General features: G+C 41.6%; 1 protein-coding gene across 12 annotated transcripts in view; it reads left to right on the top strand.

Moving 5' to 3' along the window:
• Positions 1-17,233, top strand: part of AKAP13 (A-kinase anchoring protein 13) — a 200,581-nt gene extending 183,348 nt beyond the window's left edge. For all 12 annotated transcript variants that reach the window (XM_083184218.1, XM_083184216.1, XM_083184220.1 and 9 more), the window contains 15 exons: positions 119-369; positions 1,236-1,361; positions 1,455-1,572; positions 2,037-2,288; positions 3,819-3,895; positions 5,976-6,157; positions 6,243-6,325; positions 7,161-7,349; positions 8,852-9,013; positions 9,271-9,341; positions 11,988-12,026; positions 12,125-12,175; positions 12,287-12,724; positions 15,316-15,628; positions 16,968-17,233. In XM_083184218.1, coding sequence (XP_083040344.1) covers positions 119-369; positions 1,236-1,361; positions 1,455-1,572; positions 2,037-2,288; positions 3,819-3,895; positions 5,976-6,157; positions 6,243-6,325; positions 7,161-7,349; positions 8,852-9,013; positions 9,271-9,341; positions 11,988-12,026; positions 12,125-12,175; positions 12,287-12,724; positions 15,316-15,628; positions 16,968-17,017 — 2,402 coding nt within the window. In that variant the 3' untranslated portion in view covers positions 17,018-17,233. The remainder of the gene's footprint in view (positions 1-118; positions 370-1,235; positions 1,362-1,454; positions 1,573-2,036; positions 2,289-3,818; positions 3,896-5,975; positions 6,158-6,242; positions 6,326-7,160; positions 7,350-8,851; positions 9,014-9,270; positions 9,342-11,987; positions 12,027-12,124; positions 12,176-12,286; positions 12,725-15,315; positions 15,629-16,967) is intronic.
• Positions 17,234-23,584: the final 6,351 nt, after the last annotated feature.

The following is a 23,584-nucleotide window of genomic DNA, read 5'->3' as shown; positions in this document are numbered from 1 at the left end:
TATGCTCCTTTAAAGCGTGTATCCAGCTTTAGGTTTACCTGAGGACTGGATGGAGAAGGGAAGCACTGGCGTTGCTGTGGATCCTGAGTGATCTCATCCTGCTTTTGCTTCCACACAGAACTGATGCAGACAGAAATGCACCACATGCGGACTCTAAAAATCATGAGTGACGTCTATTGCCGTGGAATGCTGACAGAGCTGCAGTTAGAGCAGCAGGTCCTGGAGAAGATCTTTCCATGCATGGAAGATTTGCTGGACATCCACACTCAGTTTTTCCAACAAATACTAGAAAGGAAAAAGGAATCGATAGCTGAAAAGAGTGAGAAGAACTTTGTCATCAAAAGGATTGGCGATGTTCTCGTACACCAGGTACCGATTGTGACTTTTGCCTGCGACTCTTATCTGTAGAGTGTATATTCACCAAAGGAGTGGTCAGATTTGATAAGATTTGTTCTAGCAAAGAATATACATTATTTATTTGGCGAGCATTTTGATGCCTTACTTTTTTGGGGGGGGGGGGGGGGGTGGTGGTGTTCTTCAGAATCCTCAAAACTGGTTGTTTGCTTTGTTTCCTCATGTGTACTCTTTTCACATTGCAACTCGGACCAGGGTAATTGCCGGGTTGCTGACGTGTCTGCCTACGTCGAGGTGTTGTGTGAAAGCACCAAAGCTTACAACTCGGGTAAACCAACTCGGCAATTCCATCCGGGTAACAAGAAGGGTTAAACCAAGGTTTTCCTCTGTATAAACGTGTGACCCGGGTTTAGTGTGAAAGCGCACGACACAGGTTGGCTCTGTGATGCAAAAGGGGTATAATTAGTGGCTGTCCCGTTCGCACTGCTCCGTGCGAACGGGCCAGCGAATAATCAAGTGTTCTTCTACCAAGTATATAATCCAGGTAGTTGGGTAAGGGAATGGCAGCAATGGAGGACTTTATATGGCTAGTCATATGTCAACATGGAAGACTGCAGACTGATAACGGTTTGTATTACTAGAAGTATTTCAGTAGTCCTTTACATTTTCCTTAATGTACTGTAGGATTTGTAATTGCCATGCTACTGTATGTGAAAATTACTACTATGGGTTCTGGTACAATTGCAGCCCGTGGTGAGCAACTATGAGTAAATCACGCAACGCGGTGCTAATTGTCTGCTTCTTTTTTATCCCTAATTATTATGTGTGCAAAAATTGTCAGTTCCTGGAAAAAAATTATCTAATCGCTGACTTCCTCACAGTTTTCTGGAGAAAACGCTGAGCGCATGAAGAAAACGTACGGAAAGTTCTGTGGCCACCACAACGATGCAGTTAATTATTTCAAGGACCTTCTGTCGAAGGATAAGAGGTTTCAGGCCTTTATAAAGGTATCAAAATAATGGATTTACCTTTACTTTATGAGAGAACAACTGTTTTGCTAGATGTTATGGAATTCTCCCCTACTTTCTGTTCTGTTTCAGAAAAAGAGAAGTAGTGCTGTTGTCAGGAGGCTTGGGATCCCAGAATGTATATTATTGGTTACTCAAAGGATTACAAAGTATCCAGTACTTTTACAGAGAATACTGCAGTATACAAAAGGTAATTGTGCATGTTTTGTACCAAGGCTTTCCAATCATTGGTTCTGTAGACCACCAAATTGTAAAGGTCCCCATACATATGACATGTATTAGGTCTCCAGTCGTTAGGTCGACATGCAGGAAGGGCGACAGGTTCGTTAGGTCGACAGTCAAAAGGTCAACGTTTTTTTTTTTCCACATTTTTTGTGTGTGAATTTTGACACAGTCGACATGAACACTGGAACGTAGCACCCTGTGATATCTAATTTGGGCCATTAGAGACACAGACCTGACAGGCTTAACCTAATAAATATGAAAATCTGTTGACTGCTGGTATAATGGGGGTTGATGATGAAGTATTCATCTCCTTTGGTTTTCTTGTTTTTGGCTTGTTGATAGTATGGCCCTTTTATTCTCTTCATTTTTTTCATTGGTAAGTGGGAAGAATTATGTATCTGTAAGGAAACCATCATTTCATTATTTCAGAGAATGAGCTGGAGCATCATGAGGTGGAGCAGGCTCTAAACTTGGTAAAGCATGTTATAACGGAAGTGAACAACAAGGTCAATAATTATGAGAAGAAGAAGCGTCTCAATGACATCTACAGTAAGACCGACAGCAAGTCTATACAACGGATGAAGAGTGGCCAGATGTTCGCAAAGGAGGACCTAAAACGAAGGAAATTGGTCCGTGATGGCTGTGTGTTGTTGAGGTCCAGTTCAACCAGTCGATCAAAGGGTAAAATATTTAGGTTGATTTTACATCTGTGCAACCAGAATTCTCTATTAATGTCCATCTCTTCATATTATTTCAACGCCTTTCCCTAACGTTCCACCCTGGACGTTATTTATTTATTAACCGTTTCTTATATAGCGCACACATATTCTGCAGCGCTGTACAGAGATTATTTGAACATTCACATCAGTTTCTGCCCCAGTGGAGCTTACAATCTATATTCCCTACCACATGTACATACACACAGACATTCTAGGGTTAATTTTGTTGAGGGCCAATTAGCCTGCCAGTATATTTTTGGATTGTGGGAGAAAACCGAAGTACCCGGAGGAAACCCACGCAAGTACGGGGAGACTATACAAACTCCGCACAGTTAGGGCCATGGGGGGAATCGAACCCATGCTGTGAGGCAAGTTATAAAAAAGGTCAGGAATTGTTCTGTAACCACCAGCAAGTATTTTACAGATTTCACTTCCTTCATTGTATTTTACTTCTAATGATCAAGTCAAGAGTGATCTTTTGATTCAAATTTGTCCTAACCAATAAAATTACCAGCGGCTCCTCTATTATTTATTATTAACAGTTATTTATATAGTGCACTCATATTCCTCAGCGCTTTACAGAGAATATTTGAACATTCACATCAGTCCCTGGAGCTTACAATCTATATTCCCTACCTTTTCTGCCCCGAAACATTGGCCTTATGGATATTACCACGTATTGAAAACACACTTTAAACAGACTGAGTTCTGCTGTTTTTCTTTTTTGAGATATATGCTGTATGTGTGTGTGTGTGTGTGTGTGTATATATATATATATATATATATATATATATATATATATATATATATATATATAAAATTAATTTTTATTCCTTTTCACAACATAAAGTATAAGATAAATTAACCTTTGAACAACACATGAAACACAAACTATTGTTACGATGCTCATTCTTCAAAATACAGGAATTACATTTATTTCTCTTTGAGTGTGCTGTCCATTCCAGACACTCAGCCTTTATACAGTGACATCAATGCGATTGAGCTGTATATTAGTCATCCTCGCCCACAAGCAATTTACTGCCAAGAACAACCAGTTCTCCCAGTCTCCACCCTGCTGGAGGAGCATTTTGTTATTCCTTGTTCCATCAACACCAACTTTACAGGACTTGGTAACCTGGCTTTTTTGGCTAAAAAAAAGTCTCCATCAGCATAGAGGGGACATTAAGAGTGTAGGGGGGAAGAAAAATAACTCGTAATTCTAACTTATTATTTTTGCTGCCCAGGAACCACAATGCCCGAAAATAACCTCCTTTTCCAGTTCAATCACCAAATTATATGCCATCGACATCAATTTCACCTGAATTCTTTTTTAAACTACAAATGGGAACATTTCTCTTGTGAGGATCATGATAGACAGCAATCTGAGTCAGCACTGTCATTACGTTGTGTTTGTAACACAGTAGCAACCGTCACAGAGGCTTCAGCAGACCTCTTTTATTTTACAATACATCTTTTTTTCTCCATTCCACAGAGGTGTTGGCTGTTCTTTTGTCCGATACTTTGGTATTCCTCCAAGAAAAGGACCAGAAATATGTCTTTGCATCTCTGGTAAGGGTCACTCACATTACGAATGTGTTTATGTTTCTCCGTATAACTAACAGCAGGATCTGTTGTAAATGTAATCGGAGTCTTACTAAATAGATTAAAGGAGAGATCTCATACTTCAACTTGGGGCTCCGCCTTGGCTGCATATGGGCCCGGTTTATCCTCAATGTGTATTTGTGCCTGATCTGTAGCAGATGCAAGCGACACTCCTCCAGACAGGTGTGTAGGCCTGCGTGGGCTGCTCCGTCTGAGCTACATCTGCAGGGACACATCTGTGATGTACTCATTTGCAAGCCGCTTCCATCCCTCACTCCCTCATTTCAAGTTCAAAGAATGCTGAAGTGCCAGGTGCAGGGAGTCTGCATTAGCGCGTGTGCGTGCTTTCTCTTTGTATTCATTTGTTCAGCCATTTGCTTAAGTATGTAAAGCATCCACAATAACATGTACAGTATAGTATTACATGTCACACTGAGGGGAAAAAAAATAATCAAACGATACAGTATACTGCGCTTACAGCCAATAACTCAGTCTTTTATAGTTGTTCTGAATTACTAAAATATGAACAACTGTTTTGTAAGCCTGCAGCAATACACCGTAAACACTACTGTAGAGTATTGCAGCATGGTCGTAGAACTGGGCCTGATTCAGCTTCTTTTTAGCAAAGCATTTAAGCAGGCAAATGGGAGAAGAATGCTGCACTGCAGGTGGGACAGATGTAACATGTGCAGAGTTATGCTGCCCATACATATGTGAGATCGCATGCAATCCTTCAATTTCGACCGCATCTGGTTGAGAAATCGAATGATTGTATGCATTTTTATGGGGACATTCGACATGCGATGCGCGGGCACGCCGGTCGAAAGTCGGGTCTCAAGATCTCATGTGCTGCACAGAATATCGAATCGCGATAGCATGTGGTTTTTAACTACATGTGATGCTCGAAAGCAATCCGCATGTTGGGGGCGGAGGGAATGCTTTTTCATCGGTGTGGGGATGGGGAGAGGGGGCCTGAGGGACCGCTGGTAGCGTGGGAGACGGCGGGCAGAGGGCGGCATTACAGTAGGAGCAAGTTTCATCTTTGCTCCTTTGGCCATGGCTAGCCATGGCAATTCTATTGTTCTCAGCTGCAATACGTATTGTATTGCAGCTGAGAACAATAGAATAGCCATGGCTAGCCATGGACAAAGGAGCAAAGATGAAACTTGCTCCTACTGTATGTAGCGCAAGAAGCACTAGCGGGTGGTGGGGGTTAGTCAGCGGTGGCGGCAGAAGTGTTTAAAACACTGGGCAGCCCTCTGATTGGCTGAGCTATCTCAGCCAATCAGAGGGCTGCCCAGTGTTTAAACAATTCTGCCGCCACCACTGATTGACCCCCGCCGCAGCACTAGCGCTTCTTGCGCTACATAACGCCACCCTCTTCCTGCCCTCTTCCAGCACCTGATGTGCCATCTCAAGATGGCATGCGACATCGGGTGCTGCAAAGGGGGCAATTTAGCACCACAGGATGCGATTAGGTTCGATGGACATCGCACTGCGACAAATCCGATCGCACATATGTATGGACAGCATTAGCTTTGGGTGGGATGTGTCCAAACTGGGATAGCTTTCTTTTTACACTGCAAATAAGCAAACGGCAATGGACTAAATGCAAAAGCAGCCAGTATTTACACTGCACAAGAATAATATAAATGTATTTGCCCCCTTGCATAGCAACATGGTTTCTTCCTTAAGCAGTCTTTTTTTTGGTACCACATGAACATGACACATTGGGGGGAAACTTTCTAAGATGGGAGTTTTGTCACATGGGATGTTGCTATGGGAAACCAATTGGATAGTATCTCTTATCTTCTAGAAGGTTCTAAATAAAAAGTAGATTCTGATTGGCTGCCCATAGCAACATCCCATGTGAAATCGAACTCCCATCTTAGTAAATTTCCCCCATTGAGTGAAGCTGTATTCAGGCAGCAACAAATTATTTTCCCTAGTTATGTAGATACACGACTGAAAAGCACAGATACATTTGTGTTATATACTGTACATACGTGTCTGAAACTGCTAAATGTTCCATATTCCCTGATTCAAGGAGCAAAAATCAACGGTGATTTCCCTGAAGAAGCTGATTGTGAGGGAAGTGGCACATGATGAGAAGGGTCTGTTCCTGATCAGCATGGGAGGAATAGTCCCGGAAATGGTGGAAGTACTTGCAAGTAGTAAGGACGAACGGAACAGCTGGATTCTAACTATCCAGAAGACGATGGGCGGAATGTATGTAACAGCTTTGTACCTTCTGAACTAGCTTTTATATACTGTATGGTTTAAATGTCACTCACCATTGTGCATATTATTATAGAGACAAAGACGAAGATGAGGGTGTTCCAAGTGAATCAGAAGAAGAAAAGAGGAACTGGGACACCAAAGCCAGAGAGCTAAAAGGTAAATATATTACCTGCTATATTGTGTCTTTATTAGCTTTTGGTTTATTGTTTTTCTTTTTTTTTCTAGTCCATTATCGCAGCTTTAACAATTAAAAGTAAATAGTAGTAATGGCTCCCCCATGGTAGCTTGTACTAAACTGGTCAGCAGGTCTGCCCTCTGGTTTTTTTGGGGGGTTTGTAATGCCTGGTATAGAGCTGGGATAAACTATAATGCTCTATTAGATATTTCATATTACAGTGAGGGTCCCATCAAATGATTTGCATGCAGAGTGAGAGTTGAGCAATGCACAGAGAATGGTATCCCCAGCTTGGCTAGTACACCTGACTTATTTACTATTATGGCTGGGGATGAAGGGCTCATATGTGCTAGTAGGAGGTGGGGAAGTCGTCAGTTATTTTTAATTTGTAACATCTTTAAATAGGAAGCATAAAGGCCAATTGAGGACGACCCTATGTCAACTTCTCCTTATTATTTATTTCCCATGTAACAAGTAGATGGCAGCAAATACACTGTACTAAATAGAGCTAGAATGATAGTAGGAATTCAGACCCCCAAGAACGTATGCAATGTATGTGTAAACAATTAAAAATGGCATACTAATATGTTGGTACAGTAAGTAGTGTCTGGCAAATATGGAAAGGAAAAGTAAGGCCCCCTTTAAAATTTGGGAGAAAAAAACTATTGTGGGGGCTCACAATAGAAAATATCTTCCTAGCTTAATTTGGTGGGATAAAAAAACTTAAACAAAAAAATACACAACAGAAAGAATGAAGTACAGCACAATACTCAATGTAACGGACGTTTTTAACATGTGATGTCTCCCATGATATAGAGCAACTTACACAAAAAGATGAGCAGATCATTACTTTACTTGATGAAAAACAGAAGATCTTCCAAACACTGATAGACTGCAGTACCAGTGAGGGGAACGCTGCAGCCGCATCAGGAAGAAGCCTATTCCGAGCAAACACAGGAGAAGCTCCACTAGGAGAGTCTGTTATGAAGAATGCAATACGAGAGGGTATGGATTGATTTGTTTGCACTTTCTGGTTAATAAGTTACATCTTTGTTCAACTAGAATTCCATGGGCCTGACTCTCAGAGGTGCACACAAAATCCAAGCATGCACATATCTGTAGATCTTCAGTCTAGTCAACTGCGCCACCTCTCCACTTGGGGCTAAGTGGGTCTAATGCTCCAACAGGATGTTTATATGTAGGATAAGTGTGTCTTATATGTAGGCGGGATTGTAGGCTTTGTGCAAATTTGAGCTAAAAATGTCTTGTATAGATCCTACATCCACATATCTCTTTGGCCTGACTGAGGGGTCTGTGTACTAGGCCTTGGAGACAGATAATGTGGCCAGATATAACGTACCAACCAAACATCTCCTAAGTGTCCTACTTCAAACACAGCCTGTAACATGGCAGTGAGGATCTGATCTCTCTCCAAGCCCTTAGTACATAGACCCTTTAACCATTTATGCTATGAATGTTTCTTAAGTGGCGCAAGTGGCCTACCCATGAGCAACCATTCATAAGCGCCATCACGGAGTCACTTTCCAGGCTCAACTAGAATTCCTAGGAATTCTGTATTAGTTCACGAGTGCTGTTAGATGTAAAGTAGGCACAGACGATCTGATTCTGAGTCCAGGTATGCCCACATGACCTGATTTGAACAAATTGCACATATGTAGTTGTCCAAATGCTGTAGACAACTTAGAACAGTCACGAGCGATTGGGAGTTGTACGAATTTTAGCCACTTATCACTGTTTCCCAAATGAGCAGTGACTGGGCATTTGCAAGTAAGCGTGCCCTCCCATGAACATGTAGCTAGGGTTCCAGCCTATTGGTAATTAGGTATATTCACAGTGAACCCCACATTCAGTTGTATCTTCTGCACTAGGCATGGAGTAGGCGGAAGTGCCATTACTAGAGTTGAGGGCTGCTCTCGCAGGCAGGGGGCGGTGTGGCCAAATAGATATGTACGACTACGTAAGAATGGTGATCAATGTAGGCGGATTCAGTATGAAATCCCGACGGTCGGGACCCCGGCGTTCAAAATCCCGACAAGGGGGGGGGACGTGGATCGCCCCCCCTTGCGGGCTCGCTGCGCTCGCCATGCAGCGGGCCCGGTGCCTCACTGCGCTCGGCACTCAAATTTATTCTCCATCCAGGGGTGTCGTGGACACCCACGGAGGGAGAAAGTGTCGGGATTTCGGCCGTCGGGATTCTGAACGTCGGGATCCCGACTTCCGGGATTTAAACTGCATCCCATGTAGGCATCTGGTATTGTGAACTCATTATGAATGACATCTTGCAACCAACACAATTTGTTTTTGTGTGTGTGTGTTTGTATGTAACTGGCTGTTTGCTCTGAATTTTTTTTATACAAATGCAGAATTCACAATCCAACATTGTAAATTGACCTTTGGTAGGCTAGATTTTACATCATCTGTCTTTGCCGCTTATTAGTTTCTAAGCTATATCCACCCTTTGTTACAGCTGTGTATTTGCCTTTCAGTTGAAACACTTCAAGTTCTGGTGAACCGGAATCTGTGGAGCAATGTGGTGCAGCAGGTTCCTAGTCCTACAGACCTGGAGGCTGCGGTCGGGCCAGTTTCTCTCCCTCGAAGAGCAGAAACTTTTGGAGGGTTTGACAGCCATCAACTGAATGCCTCTAAAAGTAAGAGTCAAATGCAATAAACGCACACGTGCTCAAGCAACACCATAATTTAGTTTTATTCTGCTATTTTGCTCTCGGCAACTCAAAATTCAACCACTTTTACTATAATAATTGGTTTTATGTTTATACAGCGGGCATCTTGTATAACAGGGCTTGTGCGCATAAGAAACATCAAATTGTCATTTTGCTATTAAAGAGCAATGGGTTTGGTAGAAGGATCATATTTCACACTGATTGGTTTCATGTCATTCTTGAAGGTGGAGAGAAAGATGAGGGAGAAGACGCACAAGATCTGCGCAGGACGGAATCAGACAGTGTTCTGAAAAAGGTACAGTTGTCCTTTAGTGTAATATGGCATCGCTATCCTCAACTACTGCATATTAAACCTAGAATATGGTCTTGTTAGGAGCCATTTTAGATCTCTGATTTTTTGATTGCAGAAAATTAATTTCTTTCTAAGCTTAGAAAATGATGCTCTGACTAGCTGGTGTACTGATCTCTGCCATTGGGAAGCATATCACTATATGTGCAGATCACATCCTGATCAGGAGAGCCATAGATTTGCTATGTATCCCTATCTTTGTGGGGGTGATAGTTTGTGCCAGGGGAGAGGACAGGAGGTGGCCAGCCTTTTCTGTACTTTACAAGTGCTAGAGTCCCTCCACTGCCACCCTCATCAGACCCTGTCCATTCTCCATGTTGTGACTTCCTATTTATTAATTATTTTATTACATATGAGCTCTGTATTTGACCAATAAAACCACTTACACCCTTTTATACAATCTCTTTTACTTGATGTTTGGCCTCATAGTAGGTACAGTCTGGTGAGCTCCAAACAATAGCACCCCGCATTGCGGAAAGCATTACGTTTTCAAAACTTGGGGAAGAGCGATATGAAAGCTCTATGGGTATATCTTCCACCCCATACATGCACCTGCAAAGTCAGAGGCACTGTCATTTCATAGAATGGGGTTACCTCCTTCATAAAAATATACCACCCCAATATGTATTGTCTGGGGACCATCAAACAATAACACCCAATAATAATAAAAAAAGGCATTTTTCATAGATCCGGTTATGGTGAGAATGCCTAATAGCTAAATCTGTCTGATCCTGGGTCTTCTAAAAACAGCGGTCTCCTCATTTGATGTAGGATTTCCCATTTCCAAAATGCTATTCTTTGTTGATCTGCCATGTTATAGTATTGTTTCGTACTGGTGGATTAATGCCAAAGCAAGAACCACACCGTATTCTAAAATTGTGCTAGAAGGATTTAGTAAAAACTAATGGTGTTCTCAGAAAAGTAAAAGTCTTCTGGGAGAAGAAAAAAGGGTACTTGTGTATTATCTGGTCACCTGATTTTTTTCATCGCACCTAAAAATCACGTTGCATCGCATACAATCATATTGCATGCGATTTGACGCGATTTTTATATGTAAAGGCACACAGATGCCTGTTTCATATGTGAAATGGCCCCCCAGACCCATTTTAATTGTATACCCACCCTGATGGCTAAATGCCCCCATTGTTAACGCCAACCTGAAGCCTGGGGAGCGGCGGCGGTACGCGTCCTCTGACCTTTTCATACCCCCACTGTCCACGTCGGCGTGGAGTTGATTTTATATAGTGTGGCGAGCCACCGAACCCGAAGCGTGTCGAGTGGACACGAATTACATGTGAAGTAATACGCGTCCCCTCGCGGGGTTCACTGCGCTCGCCACACTTCGGGCTCGGTGGCTCGCTGCTCTCGCCACACTTTATAGAATCAACTCCACGCCGACGTGGATAGTGGGGGTATGAAAAGGTCGAAGGACGCGTACCGCCGCCCCTCGCGGGCTCGCTGTGCTTGCCACGCTTCGGGTTGGCATTGATAGTGGGGTGGCGTTAACAATGGGGGGCATTTAGCCATCAGGGTGGGTATACAATAAAAAATGGCGTCTGGGGGGCCATTTCAGATATTTTACAGGCATCTGGATGCCTGTACATATAGAAATGGGGGGCATTTAGCCCAAATCGCATCGCATCACGTCGCATTGTATACCATACAATAGTATACAATGCGATGCGATCTTGCCTTCAAGGGAAATCACGTCGCATCACATGCTTTAGGTACTGGCATACAATTTCAACATCGGGCGCCCAGATAAAACACAATTTCCGAAAAAAGTATCTTAAGTGGTTACTGCATAAAAAATCATTGATACTACTGTTTTTATGTGACCAGCCCAGTAAAGTGGCAGCATAGGAACAGCAAAGAGGTGAGGCAACCTTTAGCGGTATTATATCTAATATTTAGGCCTTTTGAAAATGTTCTATATCAAGGGAGCCCTCTCAATAGAATTTATTTTTAGTTTATAATATATTCTCACAGCCATTGTTTTGTCTTTCAACCAGAAGTGGTCTACAATCCCCTCAGGGGTGACTTTTTACAGCTGGACACTCTGATTGAATGCAGTTCAAGTATTCCATCCATAAACAGTATCATGTCTGTATGATCTGAGGTGTCTATACCCAGCAGCACCTATACTGGAGGTGATTTGCTAACTGTGCAGCAGACCATAGCACCTGCAGTTACTGCCTCTGTCAGCATAACATTAATACGAGTATCAATGACTGGCAAACTTACTAATTCAAACTACTGTATCGATGGCAATTTTGGCTGCTGGAATTAATGAGGCAATAATGTTAGATTTGAAATTGGGTGGGTTTTTGAATTGATTATTCTAAATTTAGCTGCTAATACAGAGGAAGATGCAGGAGCTTTGAAATGCAACGCATCATACTGTGCTGAGCGGATTGTATACATCATATTGCACACGTTTTTCTTTTTTCCTTTATCGCATCTTAAAAGAAAATGGCATTAAACAACATTAGTACAACATTAGTATCCCTATAGTTAGTATGTATCTTTAGAGTCCATTGATTGATGCGGTGTTTTGTAAAACCGTTCCTAATCTCTTTATTTACCCTGCAGGGAGTATGTCCGAGTGGAATGTTTAAGAGAAATGGCGAGGTAAGAAAGCCGTTACTATTGAGCTATCCGTGTGCTGGAGTAATATGTGTGACTGTGTTGATGTGACATAGACCATGTTTCCTTTTTATGCATTGCAGCAAGTTCTTCAGACCGTCGCTAATCTTCATAAGCTCCTGACTTCTTTGCAGGTAAATTGCTGAAGCGCCTTAAAGGCTTGTTTCAGCTAATTATGTTGAGGCAGAATATCTGTAATGGAATTAAGCTATGATCAATGGTCTAATTAGTTTCATTCATCGCAGACCGTGGTGGTTCAGCAAGACACATTTATCGAGGATCAGAAGCTGCGAACCCTCACACGGACGTCTTCAAGACCAAACTCCCTGATCGAGCAAGAGAAGCATCGCAACTTGGAGAAACAGCGTCAGGAGCTCGCCGAACTGCAGAAGCAGCAAGCGCAGCACCAGGAGGAGAAGCGCAGGAGAGAGCGGGAGTGGGAGGCCAGGGAAAAGGACCTGTCACAGAGGGAAGCTCGGCTGGGGCAGAGGGAGGAGGCAGCAAACAAAAGCCTCCAGGAGTTAGAACAAGAGAAGGTGGAGCTGCAGATAAGGAAGGATGAGTATCAGCATGACCTGGAGCGCCTAAGAGCGGCGCAAAAGCAGCTAGAGAAGGAGCGAGAACAGCTAAAGAAAGACATGGAGAACGTATCGGAGAGAGGTCAAAAATCCGACCGTAAACAGGTAACTGCAAGAAGTGCTCTAAACATTAAAAGCTTGTGAAATAATTAGAGGCGCTGTGCAATATATGTATTTGATCAGTAAGACCAATATATTGTAGTATCAAATTTATTAATAAAAATGATTGTTATTCCAGATGTACAAACAGATCCATAACAAAAGTATACACAAAACACATCAATAGAAATACCAATAAAATAGAATACATTTACTCCATGGATACTCCAATACACTTTGTGTCCACAGTTTGTATTATTTCCCATGCAAGTTCAGGTGAGTATGTTGTAAGTCTTGTTGTAAACAGCCATATAAATCAATTTGTTTCTGCAGCTCTCACCAGCCTTAGTACATTCCCCATATACAAGCATTAGTAGCAGCAGTTAGTAAGCATCTTCATTCAAATGTAGTATCCTCTGGCAGTGCATTACACGTCACAGTATGGACTTGACATTACTTCCAGGATGGTGATCCCTATACAGGAGCAGTTACTCCACCTTAAGATAAGGTATCCTGAAAAGAGCAGAGCTGACTCATTGTATGAGATAAGGGTAGTGTCAGAGACTGGAACCTGGATAGTTACTCTGTCTATTTACAGGGCCGTTTCATCAGAGAATTAGATTTAAGGTGCCCACACACTAGAACGATTTTTGGGCCAATTTCCGATAAATCGGCCGATATATTGATGTTTACCGATAATCGGTCGGAAATCGGCCGATTTTGGTCCGATGCGCGCATCTGTGGATCTTTTGCTAAATCTTCTGATCTTAAGTGCTGCATGAAAGATCAGAAGATTTAACAAAAGATCCATAGGAACGCACACGGGATCTTAAGAAAAATCTTTGGTAAAGAGGTGCGCTTGCCTGAAATCTTTTATCCAGGACAGGCAAAAGATTTGAAGGCTAATTTATGCGCACATCTTATGATCGCAGATCTTTCTAGTGTGTGGGCACCTTTAGACCCCCATCTACAGCTCTCAAGTGTGCTCCGGCAGTAAAGGGGCAATAGTGTCACCTTCCTACAGATAATCCCACATCCATACTGGGACATTTAATACCTTGTCAGGGGATCCTATATTGAAATTAAGTATTAGCCGGCTTACGAATTACTTCTGCATACTTTTTTTTTTTTTTTAAGGGTTATTCATTTTAGCTTATAAGAGCTGCAGAAACTATGGCTTTTACAGTGGCTGTCAACAAGATTTACACCAAGTTGGGTTTCGGTGGGTAGTGCATGCACAGTATGTCCCCAGGAATAAGGTGCAGGCGCCATTTTCCAAGAGACCTGTGCATGTACAGTCTACAGTAGACTGATACAGAGCCTGCAGTACTTCCGCCTCTAACACATTGGGAGGGGGCTTTGCAAGGAACCTGCACATGGGCCGCTTCTTTTGTAGTCCTCCCCTACCTTGGATTATTATATTTTAATTGTATTTTTAGTGATGTGTTTTGAGAACGTTGTTTGTTTTTGATCTGATAGCATGTCGGAGATCGTGTCTATTAATACAGGTTACATTATAAAACAATTGGTCTCCTTGATCAAAAATATACATTGGGCAGACTCTGTTTCTTATTCGCTGAATTACTCGCTGATCACAGGTAATCGGCTTGCTTGGGGGCTATACAATTACCAAGGTAAGCTGTGGCATGCCTCAGGCGGGCAAAGCTACATTTCTGAAACCAGCACTGGTTTCGGGCAAGAACGGGGCTATGATTGCCAAAACGTGCTTTGTTTCAGGCAATTCTAATTGTATAGCCCAATTTAAAAAAAACATTGGGGAGACTTCTGGAGTATAGCGATAATTTGGCTTTTTTGCTCCCATTGTTTTATCTGGGCTAATTGGATACCGCCCATAGTCCAGGTGATTTCTGTAGGGGTTTCAGGATCCTTGTTCTAGGTATCAGTCCAGTGCTTGCTTATTGGTTAATTTATATGCCCGCCTGTTTAATTAAGTGGTGCCAGGAGCTTGCTTTCACCCATGATCTTTTGCCTTCTACATATAATTGTTTCAGAAACTGGCATTGTTCGGGGATCATTGAACCTTTATATAGTATACTCCTTTAGAGAATAAATAATGAACCAAGAACATGCTTGGTAATGTTTGTAATGATCTGTGGGGGTGCACTGTTTAACATGGGGATGAACAAGCAGCATGCAATCTCTGCTTACCTCTGAATGGAAAAGTGTACATAGCACTTTATCAATTAGCATTGATGCAGTATACCATGCAATGGATTTCATGCCTGTTATTTATGTTTTCACTCATTTGTGGTTCTTAAATTCATTGTTTTAAGACTCAGATTGTTTGAAAAAGGAAGCTGGTGTAATAATAGTACTGGCTTAGATCGGGACAGAATCGGGTCCAGCTCCAAATATCCTGATCTAAAGGAAAAGAAAAACTGAATAAATATAATATAGATGTAAATTTGTAGTTTTTGAGATACAATCTGATTGGTTGCTAAAGGAATCTCCTCCTTTTCTATAAGCTACCTGCAGATTTGTGGAAATGCTTTTCTCGGCACATATGCAAGATAGTGACTAGATTAAGAAGGAGGTTGTCTGGACTTCAGATTAATATTTATTTGTATTTTGTCTAGATTTCGGGGCAACAGGAAAAGCTGAGCAGGGTGTCTTCACTCTCTGTGGGCACGGACTCTTCATCAAAATGGTATAATTCTAGCGCACCAAAACACGAGCACTTGGAGTCTGACCTGTCTGCTTCACCAAAAAAGGACAGCTTGTTACGGACAGACAGTAAACAAAAAGGAAAAGGCCACTTCAATCTGCTCGGGAGCCAGACTAATAAATCAGTGGAGGGACCTACCCCCACTCGCCTTTTTAATTTATCAAAACCAAAGGAAAAAAAGGACAAAAAGAAGAAGGGTAAAGGAAGCCGTTCCCCAACCTCAGGTAGGTGAAACCAATTATTTACTTAAAATAAAATGTGTGTTTGTGGGGGGGGTGGTTGGATGGTTATGTTTGGTGACCGTGTAGCTCATGTTCATCGTACATACACGACGGAGTGCCAAGCAGATTTGTGAAAATAGGTGTCAAAATTGCAGAAGCAAACCATGACCTATAATGTGTATTGTTTATATATTGTCTATTTTCATTTTATTTTTTATAAAAAATTGAGTGACGCTGGCCCTTTTAGTGGATATTTTAAACATCTTGCAGAGATGTTGGCACTCAAAGGGTTAAAGAGGAGTTTTTTGGGTACTTATGTAATATCTGGGCTCCCGTTTTTCTTATGAGACCGCGTCCCCTCGCGGGGCTCGCTGCGCTCGCCACACTATATAAAATCAACTCCATGCGTAGTTGGATAGTAGGGGTATGAAAAAATGGGGTGCATTTAACATGGGAGCCCAGATAATACATAAGTACCGTTTTTTTGTTATACTCGCGCCTATTCGTGAAACAATACACATGGCTATAAACATGGTATACGATCACTAGGTCGAGAAGAGGAAGGTCGACATGCATTGGGTCAACCACTGAAGGTTGACATGGGGTTAGGTCAACAGGATCATTAGGTTTACACATGTATTTGGTCAACATGGGGAAGGTTGACATGGGTTTTCACTTTTTTATCAGCCGACGTGTCGACAGGCAGAATTTCATGCCCTGCCATCCACTAGGGCATGATGGGAGAAAAAAATGGCAAGTGCAGTGGTGTCCATGTCGACATTCGGGATTAAAAAGGTGGAAACCCTCATGGCGGCCTTTTGACTGTCAACTTACCCCATGTTGACCTTCAGACATGTCGACCTTCAGTGGTCAGCCTAATGCGTGTCGACCTTTCTCTTGTGAACCCTATGACCCATAAACATGAGGCTAAGTACAGTATCTGACCAGGCAGCTATGCTGCTGGTGCCAAGCAGAACGTACTGTACACTATCTCATGAAGGTTGCAGCTTTTCCTACACCTGCAATTTCAGCCTTGTTAGTTAAAGTAAATTGCTCCTGCATTTTGGGAAGCCATCGTCACCAACCTTGCACGAACCCCACTGTCCTCCTGTCACAAGATATGTAGGAGAGCATGCAGTACTCTGTGCTAGGGAACAGTCTCTTACTGAAGTCTGTCTCAGCTTTGGGTGCCCCATGAAGGTGACCCTCAAGATCTTATATCCATTATTTGGTTCCTGCTCATTGAGAAGAAATAATTTAGCATCTATAGCTGTGAGTAAAAAATATGAGAGTCCTTTCATTCAACTTTTTATTGACATAACCATGTTGATTTGTTTTACAGACTCTCTTCCCGTGGGAGGACCGACCCAAGAGGAAGAGATCTTCTGCTGAGAACAATGTTTTATATAGGACATGTGTACGCACATATTACTGTACACTCGCCATTCTCATTCCATACTGCAGCATCCACACCATAAAGCCTGGATGGGTTACATGAGGAAATGTGACTTGTTACTGCTTCTGTTACATTTCTTACAGAGGATTGCAGCACTGCTCACTGTCCGCTCCCATTGTTTGGTGTTTGATGAAAATAACCCCCCCCCAGCACCCCCACACCACTGTTGTTTAATAGCCTGCCATACTTCAGGAGACCTAGAATGGGAGAAAGTAACCAGGGTGCAAACAGTCTCACCACCTATGTGTCTGGGGCTTCAATATCCGTTTAGTAGAATACTGCAGCAACATACTCGAATGTAATATCGCAACTGTAATAAGAGATTGCCACTGCATCAGCGCCATTGAGAATGGAACTATTACTGTACATCGCAGAGTTCCACTTCTCTTTATTTCCCACCTGTTAAGTTCACTAGACTTTGTTACTCCCATAGTTTGCAGGTTATGATTTCTAATCTTACAAGACTGTGGATTGTTTATTTTTTTCTTTTGCAACAAGAAAGTTAATATGGATGAAAGTGTCTAATGAAGTAGGTCTTTACATTTAGACTAGATATAGATTTAAATTATTAAAGAACAAAATGTTCAGTTGTCATTTTGGCAGTGCTCAGTAAGGATGTTACATTTTTCCCATTTATCTCCTTGTGCCAGTTTGTGCTTAGCACGACTCCGCAAGGCACCATGTGGCCAGTAGAGGGCAAACTATGCATTCTTAATGGAGAGTTACAGTTGGTTCCGTGCCAAGGCTGCCTTGTGACCACAGCAAGATTCTCCTCTGTACAGAGAATTTGTTGTTGTGAAAAGCAGCAGATTTAAAGTATTATTTGTTTCCTTTCCGTCCCCTTTATAATTTCAGTTAACTTGTGACATAATTTTGAAACCACTTGCCATTATTTTTCCTTTTTTTTGTTTAGGTTATTGAATGTTTTTTTTAGAGTAAACACACAATTGGGCTGCAGGGATGTCTCATCTACTTTGTACAGTATGACACACATTGGGTGTATTTTGTACTGTGGGGCTACCAAAATAAAGCAAGTGGTCCGAGCTTTACCACTGGATTGCTGGATTTCTAAGTAGATGGAGTCCTGGTAATACAACCTCACTAGTTTATAGAGTTCATATTAAGTGCCCCAATTACCATAACATACTGTATGTTTGTGTGTTTGCCCTGATTAGCTGCTGATGTTGGCCTAGCAGATGTAGTAACTGTACAACAGCTGTGGATGCACAAGTTTCCTGAACTGGCTCTTTTATTTCTCTTTACCTTTCTGACTTACAAATAATAAATATAGTAGCAAAAATATTTTTATGGTAAAAATAAACATTTAAAGAAGTGCCTGAGGAAGGGACAATAATATAGCCCTATCTATATCAGATGATGTTACAGTTTCTGGAACCCCCATCCCAAAATGAGGGTATATGGGTAAAATAGCTAATTCGGCTATGAGTGACAGAATATTGGGAATAGTAATGGGTAATACAAATGTCAAAACATCCTTCACGGTATAATGCCACTATGCACTTTATAAGCAGCTATCGCCTAAATAGCTCAATTCGTAAGAAATAGACCATCAAGAATGTCCAGGAACGTACTGTTTGTTATAAATACTTGGTCATCTCTCTCTAAAATATTCAAATGTGGAGAATTAAAGAATCCATAGTGCAGGAGGGTTACATTATATAGACAAGGCGGAGTATACTCTCCGGGACTGAATGAATCAGTAGCACGGGAGGGCAATCGAAATAAAGCATGTGTTTTTTTGTGAGAAAAATGTCTCCTTTTCGGCCGATAACACATGAGGCCAGTTACCAGACCCATGTGCTATTGTGGCTTTAAAGGCTAATTATTGGGGGTTATGCTTTGCATGATTAATGCACATGAAGCATAATCTCCGATAAGTGATGGCTATCATGGCTAACCCCCGGTGAATCCATTCTGCAGCTAATTGGAAACTGCCCAGAATCTGTAGTGTAGAAGTTGTATACCCTCCATGACTGACTCAGTAGCGCAGGTGGGGTAGACCTTATATAACTAAATCCTTAGTGTGGGAAATGCATACTGCACAATTAAATCTGTAGTGCAGGAGGTGTGTTATGCATGATTGACCCTGTAGTGCAGGAGGCGTATGCTGTGCATGACTCACTCTGTAGTGCAGTAGGTGTATATACTGTGTGACTGTGGGGTAGATGTATGAAGCAGTGATAAGGGAGGAGAAGTGATAAAATGCCTTGTACTTTATCACCGGCCGATCAGCTTCTGACTGTTAAGTTATAGACTGGGTTTAAAAAGGGACAGTTAGGAGCTGATTACTGTTTCACACATCTACCCCTGGATCCTAGTGTAGAGTAGGAGGCTCCATTGTTTCCTACAGGGACTGTGCCACTCTAAACTGGTTTCTCTCTTGTAATTTGCAATAAACTCAGTTGTAGCTATGTTAGCAGTTGGGCTAGCTGCTGTAATCAAAGTTGAAGACTATTGCTAATGTTCTGATTATTAATGGTCATGAATACTATTCTGTACACATGTAAGGGTTACACTGAGAAGCCAAACATCCCAGGCCACTGAGAACTTGTTTCCTGCTTAATGTTTTGTACATTAAAGTGCACATTGTATTTCCATGTCCAGTAATGTGGTGTTAGCAGTATTTTGCTGTTGCTAGGTTTCTATTCTTGTGAAATAGGAACAACCCTATTGAAGACCAGAGGTCTCTGATCATAGACTGTATAGCGCAGGATTGGGTCACAGCCTGGTAATACTGTACCGTCAACACGCTTTATGTTGGGTTTAAGCACCTTTCTTGAAGCTTTAATTGAATCTTATGACTTATTGCTGCTTGAGACCTCATCCAAGTTGCTTTCTAAAGAATAAAAGAGCACTTATTGTGTTGAGTGTGGTCTATCTAACCTCACAGAAATTATATTCGATGTCCTGTGTAACAAACAGGCGGCTGAATCCTGTGAGGAAGTGTTTGTTTCCCTTGACTGCCAAGGTAACTGCAATGCAAATATAAATTTATTCACTTTTTATTTTCAAGTTACAAAGTTGCAATTTATTATACGTTATTAATGTTTTTTCTTCTGTTGGGCTGTTCAGCAGAGAATAAAACCTTTTTTTTTTTTTTTTTCAAGAGATATGAACGATTACCCTTAACATTCCTTTTCCAACCACTCTGGATATAACGCCTGCTGGACAGGCCGCAGAGACGCGCCAACCCTTCTAACATAACCCTATTCCTTCTCAAATCACGCTTTTCCTTTCCTGTTTGTATATCGCTAATCTTCGTAAGACAGAATGAAATGGTTTGTCTCTCTACTAAGGATATTATGCCAAGCGAAAGGGCAGTCTCTAGCAAGGTCTGGAATCTTGACTATTTCTAACAAACTATAATATGCCAGTCTTACCCTTTGATAGTATGGCACATTTGTGCTATTCATTAGTATGAGTTTTTTCTTCTGGTCCCTATTGATATCGGTCAGTCATGGCTTCCAGAATTCATGTTGGTCACTTTGTCTAAGTATCAGGTTGCTTCCATGTTCAGGCCAAATGAAGTCACATGTCCTAAATGTAATCTGTCCAATGTCCATGTGTGTCTCTGTTTTTACAGTTAAGCCCTGTACACACGGGGGCATATATCGCTGAGTGATATATCGCTCGCGATGAGCGATATATCGCTTAGTGTCTCGTTTGCATCAGCAACCAGAGATGGTAGCTGATGAAAAAGAAACTGCCGGGGGAGCCCGGCAGTGTAAATCAGCTTGTCGCAGGAGCATGTTCCTGCAACCAGCGAACACTACGGGGGAGAAAACGGGAGCACGCACCCGGCGATATATCGCCAGTGCACACTCCCATCACGGGCAATATGGTCGCTCAGCAACCATATTACCCGCGATATTACACAAAATCGCCCCCGTGTGTACACAGCCTAAGTCCTGTCTGTTTCCACTGAATGTATTTGGACAATGGTCATTGGTGTCTCTAATGAATAACAAATTCAATACATCCCATTTAATTTTAAAGAAGTGATATGGGAAGCAATGTGATTTATAATCTGAAAAATGATCTTCCTGGGAGCCATATGTGTCCCTGCCTGCAGGTTCTAAGAAAGCACTTCATAGGTGGCGCTATACAATTATATAGACATAAATAATAGCCCATCCATAATTAAATAAGTTTTTGGGACAAATGATTTACACGTCACCCACAAATGAACTGAACTCATTATTTGTCCATTTTACTAAATCACAAACTCTTATATATGACCAGGATGATCTCAGGAGAATAGTACCTTTCGCACTAAACAAAATTATTTGTACTATGCAAAATAAGCATATGATCTGCAAGAAATGTAGGGCTGTGGAGAAGACGCATAATGTAGTGTTATGCTTCAGTGTAAATTTAGCAATTTCTTTTGTATTTATTGTATATACATCTTAAATGTATGAAAAACTATTTGTTCATGAAAATAGGAAGTGAACGGCATTCCATTTCATTCTGTCTATACGAAATAAAACATTAGCTTTGTACTGTTGTATATTATATATTTCTAACCCGGACTGCACTATAGTAACTAAACTACGAAATGCTCAGGAGGTTTATAATACCATGTATACCTCTGCTTTTGTTTTATAAATGCCTGTACTGAGGTACATGTAGGTGTCATTTAAAGATCTGAACACAGGACTGTTCCTCATTTAAGGAATAGCAGTGAGAAACTGGCGACCAACGCATTTTGTGTCATGGCGCTACTTTGTAAAATTACTGTGATTTTTAAATGACCCAGAACTCTATGCTAAATGCTATTGTTTTTTTTTTTTTTTGGTATTTTTTTTTCTAAATGCTGTAAAGAAATTGAAACGAGAACAGAACTTAATTATTTTATGTTTATTGTGTAATTATGTAAAAAGTTATAACTGTACAAGTCATGATTGTTTTCTGTAATATGCAAGTTTACTTTGTAACTAGCTTTAATTTATCTGTTTTTCTTAGTAATCTGCTGTAAAGACCATTTTCTCTTAATAAATGCCATCCTTTATCTAGACTTTTCTAGTGTATTTATTATGTTTTTGTGAACAAAAATACACGGGTTTCAGATATCCTAGAAAACATCTAGTATACAGTACAGGTTGAGTATCTTTTATCTGAAATGCTCGGGACCACAGGCATTTTGGATAAGGTATTTTTTCGGGTTTTGGAATATATATATATTTTTCTATACTTATCTGGTCCCCTGGTGGTGCCCCGATGGTTCCACGGTGGCCTTTAGGGTCCTCTTTAGCAGCATCTCTGGTCCCAGGGGTGCTTAGTCAGTATTGTCTAGCATAGATTGTACAGGCAAGACCGTTTTGACTAGATCATAGACTATCATTACTTAAAGTCCATACACACTGGGCGACTATGCCTAGCGTGTATGGACAGCGATGATCGCGTTCATCGCGCAGGGTGGGGGGAGCCACTCAGTGCATACACACTGAACGGCTTTCCCCCTGCCCGGCGCCGAAGGAGGGGCAAGAATGGCTTTGCATAGGGCAGTGCTATGCAAAGCGGTACTCAAAGCTGCTAATGTGCTGGTATAAGCACATGAACAGCTTTACCGGCGAAGATGCGGGAATGTGCAGCAGCACTCATCGCCCATCGCTGGGGCATACACACCGGGTGGCTTTGAGCTGAAAGCCGCTCAAACTTGCTGTTTTGAGCGACTTTCAGCTCAAAGTCGCCCAGTGTGTATGGGCCTTTAGACAAAATCGCTTAGTCAAAATCTCCAGTGCATCTAACCAAAATCTTTCTCGATATTGCTTAGTGATAAATTGCCCATTAGCCAAAATCTCACTGTGTGTACAGGGCTTTAGCTTACTCCTTGTTCATGCAATTCAAAGGCTTAAACATACTATTGATTACCTAGGATTCTTAAAGCTACCATTTCAGCTTTATCTCTGTCCAACCTAGCATGATGAACTTGCATTCCTGTGACTACTTCTTTGTTATAACCAGAATTGTCTGGTTTGTCTCCTATGACCTTGGCTGAACTTTATTCTGTTGCCCACTGTGTGCCCATGACCTAAAATTGTTTATGGTCATTGCATGCTGCAAACCCCATACCCTTATATTACCTGGTTTGTTTGTTTTTGTGATGCTCACTGTGGACCTTATTCTGGGCAAAACCATGTGCATTGCAGGGGGGCAGATGTAAAATGTGCAGAGAGAATTAGATTTGGGTGAGTTATTTTGTTTCTGTGCAGGGAAAATACTGGCTGCTTTATTTTTACACTGCAATAAAGATCTCACTTTGAATTAAAACCCCACCCAAATATAATTCTCTCATCTGCCCCACCTGCAGTGCACATGGTTTTATCCATCTAAGAATGAGTTTGTCAGAAAGAGTGAACCAAAACAAAATAACCCCCTGTGTCTGCCTGATCTGTCTAAATCCAGCGCCTGATGCATCTTTTCTAATATCACTTGAACTACTTCTATTTGTTTGCCTCATTTGGTCCTTCAACAAAGTT

Source organism: Crinia signifera, chromosome 4, assembly GCF_055691185.1.
Source record: "Crinia signifera chromosome 4, ASM5569118v1, whole genome shotgun sequence".
In the NCBI taxonomy this organism is placed as follows: domain Eukaryota; kingdom Metazoa; phylum Chordata; class Amphibia; order Anura; family Myobatrachidae; genus Crinia; species Crinia signifera.
Note: the sequence above shows the minus strand (reverse complement) of the source record. Positions and strands in the feature narration are given on the sequence as shown.